This window comes from Podarcis filfolensis (assembly GCF_964270895.1).
Source record: "Podarcis filfolensis genome assembly, chromosome: 12".
NCBI classification, from domain to species: domain Eukaryota; kingdom Metazoa; phylum Chordata; class Lepidosauria; order Squamata; family Lacertidae; genus Podarcis; species Podarcis filfolensis.
Genome location: NC_139614.1, coordinates 37,627,506 through 37,642,631, shown reverse-complemented (window position 1 = coordinate 37,642,631; position 15,126 = coordinate 37,627,506). Strand labels below are relative to the sequence as shown.

At 44.5% G+C, this 15,126-nt stretch overlaps 1 protein-coding gene across 2 annotated transcripts in view; it reads left to right on the top strand.

Moving 5' to 3' along the window:
* The first annotated feature begins 426 nt into the window (after positions 1-426).
* Positions 427-15,126, top strand: part of PRTFDC1 (phosphoribosyl transferase domain containing 1) — a 52,400-nt gene continuing 37,700 nt past the window's right edge. Inside the window, exons 1-3 of one of the 2 annotated variants that reach the window (XM_083580023.1) lie at positions 427-558; positions 4,937-5,043; positions 9,040-9,223. In XM_083580023.1, coding sequence (XP_083436149.1) covers positions 493-558; positions 4,937-5,043; positions 9,040-9,223 — 357 coding nt within the window. In that variant the 5' untranslated portion in view covers positions 427-492. The remainder of the gene's footprint in view (positions 559-4,936; positions 5,044-9,039; positions 9,224-15,126) is intronic. The other variant, XM_083580024.1, reaches the window with a different exon arrangement.

Below are 15,126 nucleotides of genomic sequence, written 5' to 3'. Positions count from 1 at the left end.
AACCCAGGTTCAAATGCTGCGCTCCCACAGAGAAGTCCCTCCTCTCTCAGCCTACTACCCTAACGCGAAGATTTTACCCTAATGTAGCAGCTATTAAGCGGAGAGGGAGCCACTATATCCTTGACGGAGAGGCTCCTTAACAGGCTCGAGCGCGGGCATTAGGGAAAAAAAGGTTCCGGGGCTGAATCCGGGGACAGGCAGCTCTTTTGGTCCGTCGAGGTAAAAGCAAGCGCTGCCCAAAGGCAGGTGGTTTGAGAGGCATCATCCCCTCTCCGCGCCAGCTGGAAGAAACCCCCCTAAGGGCGGGTGTGGATGTTTGGGAGCAGTTCTGCAGAAGCCACGACGGCGCCGGCCACGTCTAGCAGAGGCTGCGGAGGCTCAACCTCTCGCGGCAGCGGCCGGCGGCTCCTTTTCTTTCCCGAGCGAGGCACCGCCTCTTTTCCCTCCCCCTCCTCCTCCGTCTCAAGGATCTCGCCAACCTCCTTTCGGAAGATGGCCGGGCTAAACAGCAAGACCCACGCAGCGGAGGCGCCGAGAAGCAGCGGCCGAGGGGTCGTGGTAAATGCAAAAAAATAAAAATAAAAATAAAAATCCCTTCTCCCCCTCCTCTGCTCCCGCATCCTAAGCTTTGCTGCCTTCCTTCTGCAGCTAAAGCATCCGCTTCCGTCAGCTAACCCCTTTCCCTCCCTTTCATCTATCCAATCCCTGCCCTTTATGGCGGTTCCCCCCCCCCGCTCCTGTTATGAAACGCTCCCCGCCCGCCCCCCAAAAAGAATATTTGAATTGCAAGCGGGTTAGTCATTCATTGCGCTCGATGGGGCTCGCTCCCTGTCTGCTGTGCTGAGCCCGCTTATCTGGGAGAATACGCCCCCCCCCCTTGAACCCAGTTAGGGTTTACATCCGAGTCAACGTGCATAGATAGGAACTGGGCTGCGCGAGTATGCATTCCGGTACATTGAAATATGATGCATGTTGTTTACCACTGTTTTCCATTGGGATTTCCCACTGGTAAGTATGTGTAGGAAAGCAGCCTTATTGCTAGCACACACACACACACACACACACAAATATTTTGGATGCGATTTCGTTGGGGGTTCTGATACGTGTTTTGGTTAGAGGAGAGTTGTTCCCTCTAGATTAATTGTCACGTTAAGAGTGTGAAATGCCGCAGCTGCAACTTCGTAATTTCATCTAAATAGTCTTGGCTTTGTACTGGGGTAGAAATCCATTCAGTGCACCAGCCACCACCCAAAAAAACAGCAACGTGTCCTCCTAGCACACAGCAAGTAAAGCTTCTGTGGGAGAAAAGCACAACAATATTCTTAATTTTCCTCACTAGGTGCTGTATATGAAAATGTTCATGTTTGTGCATAGCAATCCCTAATTGAAGCCATCAGAATGTATTACCTCACCTGCAGCCATAATTACGGCATGGGGGGGGGGAGGTTTTGGTATTGCTTAGCCTCCCAGATTAGCAGGTTCACAACAGGTGTGCTTGAAAGAATGTTAAGATACAGTGATCTTAAGGTGTGCATTCTTATCAAACATGAACTGTTTTCTATTCCTATGTACTCTTCAGGGTGCAGGGAATAAGTACAGCTGTCTTCTGAATAAATAAATCGTAAAGCCCAGTCCTAGGCATGTTTACTGTGAAGTAAAAGTGTTACTTTGGACAATGTTGCTTACTCCCAGGCACATATGCATAGGATTTTACTGTTACTCATGTTTCCAGTTTACTGGTCATTAATAGCTTAAGACAGTCTTGACCCCAAGCACCCACCTGGCAGACCTAGACAAAAAGGAGTTGCATGTACGTGAGGGACTGTGCCCTTGTTCTGCACCTGGTATAGATACCACTTATTATAGGAAAACAAAAATAGGCCTTTGTTCTGATCCAGCAAGCCTGCTCTTAAGTGCTTTCTCTGCCTTTCTCTGAAGGGCTTCCCTTGAACCCCTGTATCCTGTGTTTGCCTTGTCTTAGATTGACAGAAGTGTTTGGGTCACAGAAGGAGGAAGCAAACCTCTGCTTTGGCAGTATTATATACATGCCCACAGCGTTTTATGACATTTCTGTTCATTTCCTTAAACCAGGGCTAGCCAGTGTTGTTCCTTCCAGATGTTAGACTGCAGCTCATCATAGACTGTGGTGGCTGGAGCTGACATGATTTGGGAAGCCTGGCAACATCTGGAGGGCACCATGTTGGCTACCCTTGCTTTAAATTGACCGAGAGTCCTGGGGTTTGGGCACATAAAGAAAAGATCTTACGGTACTTGATACAGAATGGAAGATTTGTGTTAGGGGAATGAGATGTATTTCCCCACAAGAGCTGCCTAGAGTGCAAGGATATGTTGCTCCTTTCCACATGTCTTGGCACATTGTAGAAAACTCTGTTATGGCAAATATGTTACCATTCCAGAAAAAGAATACAGTGGTACCTCGAGTTACAGACGCTTCAGGTTACATATGCTACAGGTTACAGACTCTGCTAACCCAGAAATAGTACCTCAGGTTAAGAACTTTGCTTCAGGATGAGAACAGAAATCGTGCTCCGGCGGCACGGCAGCAAGAGGAGGCCCCATTAGCTAAAGTGGTACTTCAGGTTAAGAACAGTTTCAGGTTAAGAATGGACCTCCGGAACGAATTAAGTACTTAACCCGAGGTACCACTGTAATGTTTTTTTACTGCATTTGATTTACCAGACAAATGTCAATCTTTTATTTATGCATTGCCTTCCATGCTCATCTCAAGGCAGTGTACAAAATGCAATAAAAACAGTTTTAAACAATATAGAAAATAGCCACAAAGTAAAACACACACACATACAAAAAGACCAAATAGACACCTGTGGCAAAGATCCTTTCATCCTGCTGGGAAGGCTTGTCAGAACAAAAATGTAATCACTTGTTTCCGGAAAGGGCAGAATTTGGGACGCCTGTCACATTTTGGCAAGAATGCTGCTTGCACAGAACATGGGCAGCCACACTAAAAGCTCTCCTGTGAGAAGGGCTTCTGAGATCTTTGGAACATGTGGAAAGGAGAAGCTCTCCTACAAGGAAAGAGTCTTAATGAAGTCGCAGCATTTCCTACTAAGTTCTTGTTCTATGGGTGTAGCATCACATACTTTTGATGCAGAAATCCTGCGCTCTCTTCGGCAGCACATATATTCTAAAACTGAAACGACACAGAGAAGAGGAATGCAGAACTCCCATGCAAATTTCTACATGAATTGAGTTTGTTGCTGCGTCGCTTGTATGCTAATAATCTCTTGCAGAAGGTTACTAGCCTAGATTTTTGACTTGCTCACTCTAAAACGAGGACGAGCAATAAGGGACTAACCCATAGACTTTTGCAGGGTTGTTTTCCTCAGTCATGCAGTTACGGACAAAATGACATTTTAACTTTGAACTTTTGCCCAGATGAACCGTGAAATGATCCATTCCAGTATCCTCTTGTGAAAGCTGTCCAAGGGAAACTCAGCCAAGGCTGGATGTTCCAGCACTAGTTCAGAATGCATTCAGAACAGAGCACATACTGATGCTTGGAGGCCAGAAGTAGTCTTCCCTGTTCTCTTGCTAGAATACTAAAAAGGCCCCAAGAAGCACCATGTGATCCCCATGTGATCTTCTGGTTCACTCGCTACCTTCTCTGTCTGAGGTGAAGAAGAATGTTTGAGCGAGCCAAAGGCACTCTTCCAAGCACAACCCAAGTAGATTCCTGCAGAGAGATAGATTGTCGCTGCATGCCCAAAGACTAATTTGCTAGGACTTGAAGCCAGAGAGAACTTTTCACTCTCGTTTTTTGTTTTTTTTAGAAGAGGGGTAGCAGAAACAACAAAGAGTTTTATGGCTCCGTCAAGACCAAACACGTTTGTTTAGCATAATTTTTTGTGGGCTGCAGCCCACTTCAAGAGGTGAGTCAGGCTGCATCTGATGGGAGAGGGCTGTCGTCCACGAAAGCTTAAGCCGTAAGAAATGTGTTTAGCCCTGAGAATGCCACAAAACGCCACTATTTATTGTTGTCTCTTTTGTTCTAGGTTAACCCACTTAGATCATTTCTTAGAAACAAGGCTTCCTATTAAAACAAGGCTGAGGAACCTTCCCCCCCCCCAAACCCAGCAATATGCTGGCAGTAGCTTGGAGGAGGGACAGGGGTGGGTAAGACCACCCCTTTCTCCTCTTTCCCTCCTTGCCCACCCCCCACTTCAAATCTTCTTTGTTCTCTTTGCCCAGCAAACCAACAGGAGAGCAGCAAATCAGTCTTGCCAGAAATGTGAATCAATTGCTTGCATGAAAAAGGGTAAATGGACCCCTGACAGTTAAGTCCAGTTGCAGACGACTCTGGGGTTGCGGCGCTCATCTCGCTTTACAGGCTGAGGGAGTCGGTGTTTGTCCACTCCGCAGACAGTTTTTCTGGGTCATGTGGCCAGCATGACTAAGCCGCTTCTGGCGCAACAGAACACCGAAACCAGAGCAGCGCACGAAAATGCCATTTACCTTCCCGCCGGAGCAGTACCTATTTATCTACTTGCACTTTTTGGGATGCTTTTGAACTGCTGGGTTGGCAGGAGCTGGGACCGAGCAACAGGAGCTCACCCCGTCACGGGGATTTGAACCGCTGACTTTCTGATCGGCAAGCCCCAGAGGCTCAGTGGTTTAGACCACAGTGCCACCCGCATCCCTAATCACTTGCATAGGGGTTCCATTAGTTTCAGCTTTTTTTGTCTCCCCCCCCTTTCTGGGCTTCCCCCCCAACATGAAATTAGGGTGATGGTTGCAAGTTCCCCACCTCTGTGCTGAAGGATCAAGCCATGCTCAGGTTTCCATGACTCTGCTTCTGCTAAACTGATTGTCAAATGGTGTTTAAACACAGATGATGCAATCAATTTGTAGTGCACACAAAATTAAGTTTCTAATGAACGTTTTATCTCTTTTACAGATTTCAGATGATTGGCCTGGGTATAGTTTGGAACTGTTTACATATCCACAACACTACTATGGAGATCTTGAGTATGTACTCATACCACATGGGATCATTGTGGACAGGTGAGGGTCTGAGAGTATGACGTTTATGAAAGCTACATGTTCAGTTCCTCTCAAGGTAGGAACAGCCCATTTAATGTCTTGCTCGCTAAAATATTGACACCCCAATTTAAGCTGTAATGCTTATTGTAACAGGAAGCCTAAAAGCTCGCTCTCTTCCTAGCCTGGGACCAGGAATAAGTTCCCATCTCTCTCTCAGCTGGACTATGCTGTTATCAGCTCTGCTTTCCCCTCTGACCTTGAGGCAAGGTCTGCAAGATTCAGGACAAACAAACAGAAATACCTTTTCACACAGGATGTAGTTAAATTGTGGAATTCTCTCCCACAAGAGGTAGTGGTGGCCAGCATCTTGGGTGGCTTTAAAAGAGGATCGGACGAATTCACAGAGGGTGGGGCCATTCATGGCTGCTAGCCACAACGGCTGTGTTCCACAGTCAAGGAATTGTTGTTGTTTAGTCATTTAGTTGTGTCCGACTTTTCGTGACCCCATGGACCAGAGCACGCCAGGCACTCCTGTCTTCCACTGCCTCCCGCAGTTTGGTCAAACTCATGCTGGTAGCTTCAAGAACACTGCCCAGGCATCTCGTCCTCTGTCGTCCCCTTCTCCTTGTGCCCTCCATCTTTCCCAACATCAGGGTCTTTTCCAGGGAGTCTTCTCTTCTCATGAGGTGGCCGAAGTATTGGAGCCTCAGCTTCAGGATCTGTCCTTCCAGTGAGCACTCAGGGCTGATTTCCTTAAGAATGGAGAGGTTTGATCTTCTTGCAGTCCATGGGACTCTCAAGAGTCTCCTCCAGCACCATAATTCAAAAGCATCAATTCTTCGGCGATCAGCCTTCTTTATGGTCCAGCTCTCACTTCCATACATCACTACTGGGAAAACCATAGCTTTAACTATACGGACCTTTGTTGGCAAGGTGATGTCTCTGCTTTTTTAGGGTGCTGTCTAGACAGTCAAGGAAGCACACTCCTAAATACCAGTTGCTGGAAGTTGCAGGTGGGGAGAGGACATCTGATTAGCCATTGTGAGAACAGAGTGCTAGACTAGATGGGCCTTGGGCCTGATCCAGCAGGCTCTTCTTTATGTTGTTATGAGTATGAAGATGAGGGAGCATCCAGCCCCACACCTGCCCCTAAGGGAGCAGGGCCTTCTTGCTTTCCTCCAATTCCCCCTCAGCGTGAATGAGCAGCATAGAATAAAAGACATCTAGGCATGGTGCAGTCGCAAATGCACATCGCCCCCTGGCAGCTAATTTTAAGAGGATTTATTAAAAACCAGGCATAAGGGAGCCAAAAGGAGAAAGCAGGAGGGCATATGGAATACGCTGAAGAAACATTCCATGTTTGTGTAACCCAATGCAACTATTTACAAACAAGCTTCTGGTCTCCTCATGAGTAGTATCATGGCTGGTCAGGAGGACAGTGAGAGACAATGGACTAAAGCCAACATTCAAAGGAATAATTATTGCCAAATTTTGCCTGCAAGATGACAGGCTTCCTTCAGCTTGTGTATCGTGGGCTTGGCCAGAGTTACCTGGTCTGCCAACTGCTAGGAAATGGAAGCTGAGCAACCTGGAAGTGTTTAAACAGACAGGCTGGGAGTAGGCCACAACTGCACCATGGTTACCGCAGTTACTGGTATGTAAGCTCAGTTGAAATTGGGGAGATGTGTTTCCACATAACTATTTAGGGTGGAGATGCTGAATACCCATTCAAGAAGGTGGACTCAGTGACACATTTATGCAGCTCTGGTAAAGACAGGGTACTTTCCTGGTATTGCATGGATGGGTACAGCTTTTTAAGTCTTGGTTCTTTTATTATTTCATCTATTCATATACATCTTGTTTTATTTATATACTACTTTATGCCAAAATTAGGCTTCCAAGTTTTTCTCATTTCCTGTTCTTAATAAGTACAAGTTGTGACTTGTTTATACTAGATACCTGTAACCAGTGCTTTTTTCCTAGAAAAATAGGTGCCAGTACTCACCATGACATTGTTACAGTTAGTGTCACATTTTTTAACCAAAAGAGAGAAAGGTGCTGGTACTGTGTACCCTTGAGTCCCCCTTGAAAAAGAAATGTAACCCTTCTTAATGAGACCGTTACTATTCTGCATCAAGCTAACATTCAGATGTTATGGCTATTATGTGGCCTGTGCTAACCATGGTTGGAGCTTCCAGATGTACAACAGGCAAACCATGGTTTAGAGTGGCTTGCCCACTTTCATTTTTCACCCTTTCAGCACTCAGCTTGATAAGTTCTTAAGTTCTTAATTGAGACTTCTTCAAAGATGGTTTAGGGGACAGAATGTAGGACTAGGGACAGGAAGACATTCAGCCATTCAGTACACTGAATGGCACATCACCAGTCACTGTCTCTAAGCTGGATTGTTGTGAGGATAAAATGTTGGGGTGCAGTGGGGGCATATATGCTGCCTTGAGCTCCTTGGAGGAAATGTGGAATAGAAAATAAATAAATAAATTTATGTAATTTAATCTGTATTTTCTTCTTCGTCCAAGGAAGAACAGCAATTATACCCATGCAACAGGCCTGTGAAGTTGGCTGTTCAGAGAGACTGTTATATTCCAAAGGCATATAGCTGAGTTTTATAGCTGAATATGGATTTGTACCTGCATTTTCCACATCCATACCCAACACTCTAGCCAGCTACCTTTAAATATAAATACGAGCTTTAATGAGAAGTTCTGGCAAATTATATCTTTGTTATTCGTAGCTGGGGATTGTTAACTGCTAAGCTGTCACCTAGAATAAAGTTCAAATACTTAATTTCCGAGATGTTTTGAATGCTAAAGCTGAAATAGCTTCAGGGCTAGAATGTCACTGGAAATCATTCAAGGTGCACATTGTAGTCCTCAGAATAGCAAAAGGGTTAGGAAAATGAGGAGATCTTAAAAGACAATTCAGCACCTCCTTCTGAATAAAAATAACAGCAACCAGAGGTCACTAATCCCCTTACTGGGTAATCAACATATTTTAAATGCCTGAATTAACAGGTGTGGAAAAAGAACTTCAACTGTGAGTGAGCAATTGTAATTTCCGCAGCAAAAAAAATTAACAAGCTGCCAAGAAATCGCCACACACCCTCCGTGAAATGATTGCCTGTGTGTGAAATATGTGTGAGCATTCTACTGAGTTCTAGATCTTTTGGATCAGGACACCGGAAAGATAGCCTTCACCTGGGTTATGTCTACCTGGACCTTCAGATCCTCTGTAGAGACCCTCCTCTATGTGCTGAGTGGGGTTTGCAACTAGAGAGAAGGACGTATTTGTGGTGCCACCCCTATCGTGAAATAGTTACCCCAGAGTGGCTCACCTGATGCCATCCCTATGGTCTCCTTTTGGTGCCCAAGTGCAGACCTCTTCATTCACCCAGGTCTTATTGAAGCAACTTGCGTTTAAAGAGACAGTGTTGTAAACCTGGTCTTCCAGTGGTTGGGTTGAGTTGTGTTTTATTTTCTACTCCGAACTGGTTGGTTTGGATGGAAAGTGTTGTGCTACATTCTATGGTTTCCAGTATATTTTAATTAATTTTGTGTGTGTTTTGTGTGTGTGTGTGTTTACACCGAAGGGAAGTCATATAAATTCAGCAATAAATAAAATAAGTACAGAAGATCCCAGGAACTTTGTGGCTAGGCTTTCTGGCTATTTTGCTTGTCCTGCACACATGGAACTTGTGTTTTTTTCTTACATGTGCCTTGATATGCTGCTAATATTTGTGCATTAAAAAAATCCAGTTCCACCAGAATTTGGGTGGCGATGCTCATTTGAATACAAATGTAGTCTATCTGCACCAAATTACTTTAAATGGGATACACATTCAGACGCCCATCTCCACCCACATTCTGGTGCAACTGATCCTGAAGTTGAATCCTGAAATGAGACCTTGAACTTTACTATTTTTGAATTGCGCCATAGAATATACTTGCATTGAAAAATCCCAAGTCTTACCATATATTTATCCTTAATTTTTTGCTTTAGGACAGAATGTTTGGCCAAAGATATCATGCAAGACATTGGATACAATGACATTGTAGTTCTCTGTGTACTTAAAGGTGGCTACAAATTCTGTGCTGACCTTGTGGAGCATATTAAGAACCTCAGTAGAAATTCAGAAAGGTTCATCTCCATGAAAGTTGACTTTGTCAGACTGAAAAGTTACCTGGTAAGTAATGATTTTGCTTACTTAAAGAAAAAAAAACCCCTCGTGAGTTGAATGTGGTCTGATTACAGTTTGTATACATGGATTTTTATTTTTTTTAAAGGCAGGCATCAAAGCCCAACCTTCCCAGTTTTTGCTGTTGCAGGCTTCAATGAATAAACTGATGTAATGTAATGAATTAACTTTTCTCCTTTCGTGAACAGAACAGGAATTTGGGAGATGACACACTCAACTTAAGATCTGGTTGATTTTTTAAGGATCCTAAATAATTTACTCCACCACAGCTTTATTGCATCCATTATTCCTTCTCTCTCAGTGAAACTGAACCAGCCAACACAAAGTTCCATTTTTAATAATAATAATTATTATTTATAGAGAGAGAAAGGGGAAAAAACTATCCCCAGAGTCCCTTGGGTCAATTAGTTCTGTTTAAGCCTATTTAAGATCACAGCATAGATGTGGCTTAGGTTTGAAGCAAGACTCAAGCAAAAAAGCGTGGAACTGGGTCCATGAGCCCAGGTGGTGGAGGTGGGATTGAGATCGGACACTTGTTTCTCTTACACATCACCATCCACACACCCAGTAGCAAATGGCTAAGGAACAGGGAGGAGTTTCTAAAGCAGTTTGTGATATGACATGTGGTTTCACAGATGTTTGGAGAAACAATGCGAGCAATTCTACCGTGCTAGCACAAGCCCCTTGGGCAAACCAGAGCAGCACTTTTGGATCTTTGCCATTTTTTACAGCGAACTATTTGTTTTTGTCATGAATCCTTATAATAGAAGGAACAGGAAGGTAGAAGCATCCCACCCACAGGGCTGGCCCCAGACCAAATGCAAGGAACATCCCCAACAGCCCCCTCTCTTTGTTCAGGTTTTTGGATGTCTTGTTTTTTATTGGATTCATAGTCCATTTCATGACTGTGCACAATTTCCAATCATGCAATTTCCATCCACAGTTCTTGTGGATCAGGAACTAGTTAAGTTAGCAGGGAGCAAAGAGTAGTATGGAGCTCAGAAAATGAAGTGTTTCCTCCCCTCCTCCCAAGGATCTGTATTCATCATCATCATCATCATCATCATCATCATCATCATCACCATCATCAAATCTTTATTGGCATCACATGCAAACATTCAGAATAAATAGGCCAGGCCATTTCAACAGTACAGTCATACCTCTTGTTACGTTTGCTTCAGGTTAAATCTTTTCAGGTTGCATCCCGCGGTGGCCCGGAAGTACCGGAAAGGGTTACTTTCGGGTTTCGTCGCTCGCACATGCGCAGACACTCAAAATGACGTCATGCGCAGAAGCGGCGAATTGCAACCCGCGCACACGCAGATGCAAGTTGTGTTCTGCTCATGTTGCGAACGGAACAGATCCCGTTTGCAACCAGAGGTACCACTGTACAGCCATTTGCCAAAGGGAAGAAGAGGTGAGCAAGATCTGTATTCGGACCTGCGCTTTTTAAGCAGTGATGTGAACAAGTTTGCTGATGATACTAAGTTGTTCAGGGTTGTTAAAAGAAAAGGAAAAGGATTCTGAAGAGCTCTGAAAGGACCTCTCCAAATGGTGAATGGGCTTTAAAATAGCAAACACAATTCATTGTAAACAAGTGTAAAGTGATGCATGTCAAAAAATATTAAATTCACATATACGGTACATTCATGAGGTGTTAACTGGCAGCGATTGACTAGGAGCAAGACTTTGGAGCTGTAGCAAATAGGTCAGTGGAGATGTCAATGCACCATGCAGTAGCTGTGAAAAAAAGGGCAGATTCTATGCTGAGGGATCATATTGAAAGGAACTGAGAATAAAATTCCTGACATCATTAATGCTGTTATGGGGTGCAGCCACATTTGGAATGCTGTGTACCATTCTGGCTACCTCACCTCATAAAAAGAGAAATGGTAAAGTTGGGAAAGGTTCAGAAGAGGGTAACCCAAATGATCAAGAGGATGGAGCAAGTCCTCTAAGAGGAAAGGTTGCGGCATTTGGGCCTTTTTCAGTTTAGGGGAAAGGCAAGTAAGGGGTGACATGATAAAAGAGCGTAAGATTATGCACGATAGAGAGAAAGTGGCTGGAGAAATTTTTTTCTCTCATAACACTGGAATGCATGGACACCCAATGGAAGCTGAATGTCGAGAGATTAAGAACAGGCCAAAAAAAGGGTACATTTACTCACCCAGTGCATAGTTAAACTATGGGATTTGCTCCCACAGGAGACAGTGATGGCTACCAATGTGCATGGCTTTAAAAGAGGATTGGACAAATTTGTGGTGGTAAAGACTATCAGTGGCATAGCTGTCAACTTTTCCCCCTTTTTAAGGAAATTCCCTTATTCCGAATAGGATTCCTCGCAAGAAAAGGGAAAAGTTGACAGCTATGATCAGTGGCTTCTAGCCAGGATGCTCCTAAATGCCAGTTTCAGGAAACTGCAGTCGGGGAGAATGCTCTTGTGCTCAGGTCTTGGTTTCAGGCTTCCCACAAGCATCTGGTTGGGCACTGTGAGAACAGCATTCTGGACTAGATGGGGTATTGACCTCTTCCAGTAGCCTCTTCTTATGTTTATCTCTGTCATAATAGGGTTAGAAAGTTGCACCTATGAATCTGATTCCAGTTGTTTACACACACACACACACACACACTCACTGTCCCAGTAAAAATATTAATATTAATATTATTACCCTGCCCATGGCTCGGTTTCCCCTGCCACTCTGGGCAGCTCCCAACAGAATAATAAAAACACGATAAAACATCAAATATTAAAAGCTTTCCTAAACAGGGCTGCCTTCAGATGTCTTCTAAAAGTCAGGTAGTTGTTTATTTCCTTGACATCTGATGGGAGGGTGTTCCACAGGGCAGATGCCACCACCGAGAAGGCCCTAAAACCTGGTTCCCTGTAACCTCACTTCTCGCAGTGAGGTAACTGCCAGAAGGCCCTCAGAGCTGGACCTAAGGCAGAACGATGTGGGTGGAGACACTCCTTCAGGTATACTGGGCCGAGGCCGTTTAGGGCTTTAAAGGTCAGGACCAACACTTTGAATTGTGCTCGGAAACGTACTGGGAGCCAATGTAGATCTTTCAGTTCACATCTAACTCCAAGTCAAACCATGGCTAAGTGCGAAGGAGGAACTTGCTGTCAAAATCATGGCCGTTCTTTCCCTGGTGCTGCTGCACTGCAGAGTGCTATATCACAGTTTGGCTTAGTGTTTCATTCAAAATCCAGGCTCATGGTTTGTATGGTTAATGAGACAACTGGCTAACTAGATAGCTGGAGACAGATTCTTCCTCTTATCTCTTCAGGAGTCACCTGGGTCACCTCATAAATCCAGCCCTTCACCCCAAGACTGGGCAGGAGATAGCAATCTTGCACGCTCCAAGAATACATCCCATTCCGCTGCCAACCCCAGGGTGGTGGAGGGCTGCGTTTAGTTTCTGCACCAATATTCGTGCAGACACATTTATATCAACCAGAACCAATGCTGGTATCAGCCTGGTTATGAATACAGTGGTACCTCGGGTTAAGTACTTAATTCGTTCTGGAGGTCCATTCTTAACCTGGAACTGTTCTTAACCTGACACACCACTTCAGCTAATGGGGCCTCCCGCTGCTGCCACACCACTGGAACACAATTTCTGTTCTCATCCTGAAGCAAAGTTCTTAACCTGAGGTAATATTTCTGGGTTAGCAGAGTATGTAACTTGAAGCGTATGTAACCTGAAGCGTATGTAACCTGAGGTACCACTGTATCCCTTTCAGTTGCTTTTCATTATTTTTCTGTGTGGGATCAAACCTCCTTGCTTTCCTTGCTCTGTTTTTCCATTTTAACATCTCAGTTTTATTTTTATCTAATTCGCTTTCTGTGGCCAGATAGTGGTTTTCCTTGAACGCATTTACTCCCCAACCCCACCATTCTCTTCCAGCTTCCCCCTTACTAACCATTTCCTGTTTCTCTCTCTCTCTCTTTCTCTCTCTCTTTTCCTTAAGGGAGTCCTGCTGCTTTCTGTTCCCTTTCCATGCAGCTGTGCTCTCTTCTGTCTCCAACTGTTTGTCTCGGAGAGCCATGTCCAAGTCTTGTAAACACTGGTGGGATTCTGATGTCTTTTCTTGCTCCACGTTCAGCATTCATGGCTAACAGGTTAGTTCATCGTAGACAATGGTCAATGGAAGTGGGGTGGGGGAGATAATCTGGATTTAACCACTTAGGAAATACGCTACAAAGTTTTAGTGCAGCCTCCCCCTTCTTTTTTCTTCTTGTGTGCAAGGAGAGGTTTTTGGCAACTGCCAATGCTTGCTACCTTACCAACACAGCCTGACAGTGCAACACACATCAGAACAACACAACTCGGCCAGGCTTTTTCCTGCTTTCTCAATACCGGACACAAAGGCAAGCGCTGGACAGTTTCAAAAGCCGTGCAGGGGGGCAGGCAGTTTGAATATAATGTCTTTGTGCGCATGCAAATGGAGTCTTTTTGGATGGCAGGTACCTCTTGAGCCAATGGAGGTTCCATCTGCCTTCACAAGTATATAAAAATTCCAGCTAGAGCCAAAACTGCTCGTGGATGGTGGTGGTTTTTGCAAAGGATTTCAGTTGAAAAACACCCCCCCCCCAAAGCCCATAACCCTTGAAAAGATTTTCAGCACTCCTTTTTTCATGTTCATTTGTGAAACCCTCCACTTTCTTTGCCTATTTTTTAAAATTGATTTTTGAAAATATGATCAGACAAACCATATATTCTCCTGCCTTTCTTCACCCCCACCTTTCAGTGTGGCCCACGGTGAGAAGACGAGGGAAGGGGGCGATCATTATGTGTATCTATTTGACCTAGCTCTGTATTGTGATGCTATGGCTCCGGTGCCAGGCTTGTATTGTTTTTAATCTCAAGTGCCTTCACTTGCCCTCAGTGACATCTTTATATAGCTAAATCTGATTGGTTACGTAGATTGTGACATTTTCCTCATTCACTGTGTGATCCCTGGTGGGCTAGAATCGCCCGGGAAGGAGGAAGAACCACAGAATATACAATATAAAAGTTTTGAGAGAAAACGTCTACACAGCTAGTACTGCAAGGTGAAAACTCGAAATCAAAACCGGGAAATACTCGTTGCAGTTCCATCCTCAAGCATCATCGTGGATTTCTCGCTCGTTTATACTCAGGGACTCGGCCTGAGACTTGGTGAAACCAGGGCTTTCTTTGCAGCTTCCAGTCAGCTGCAACTTCCTCGCAAGCTCCATTGAACTGAATGGGAGTTTGCACAAGAACTCACTACAGCTCTTGTGCAGCTCCTGTTTGGCTGCTGACCCCAATGGCTATGTTCTGCCTCCACTGTAATAATAATAATAATAATAATAATAATAATAATAATAATAATAATAATAATATATTTATACATACCCTGCCCATCTGGCTGGGTTTCCCCAGCCACTCTGGGCGGCTTCCAACAAAAGATTAAAATTACATTAAAACTGTAAGGGGCACTATGGTTCTGATAGTAGTTGCTGGAAACCACAACAGGGGAAGAGTGTTGTTGCACTCAGGTCTTGTTTGCAGGCTTCTCATAGCCATCTGACTGACCACCGTAAGAACAGGCTACTGGGCTTGATCCAGTAGACACTTGCATTCTTACTTCTTGATCCAGAAGACACTTGCATTCTTACTTCTTTCAGTGGGGCTTGGGAATAATTTGCTTAATAAGCCCAATATACACAAGCCTTTTCCTGATCATGCAGCCCTCCCCACCCCACCCCTTCTTCTCAGCAGCCCTGAACAAATTGCCAGAGTTTTCAGTTAACCATAGTTTTCCTGTCTGGACCAAACAGGCCACTGTGGTTTAGGCTTCAGAACGAGTCAGGATTTTAAACCATGGTTTGAAGTTAGGTGACGATCTGGGCTTGTTTCCAAAA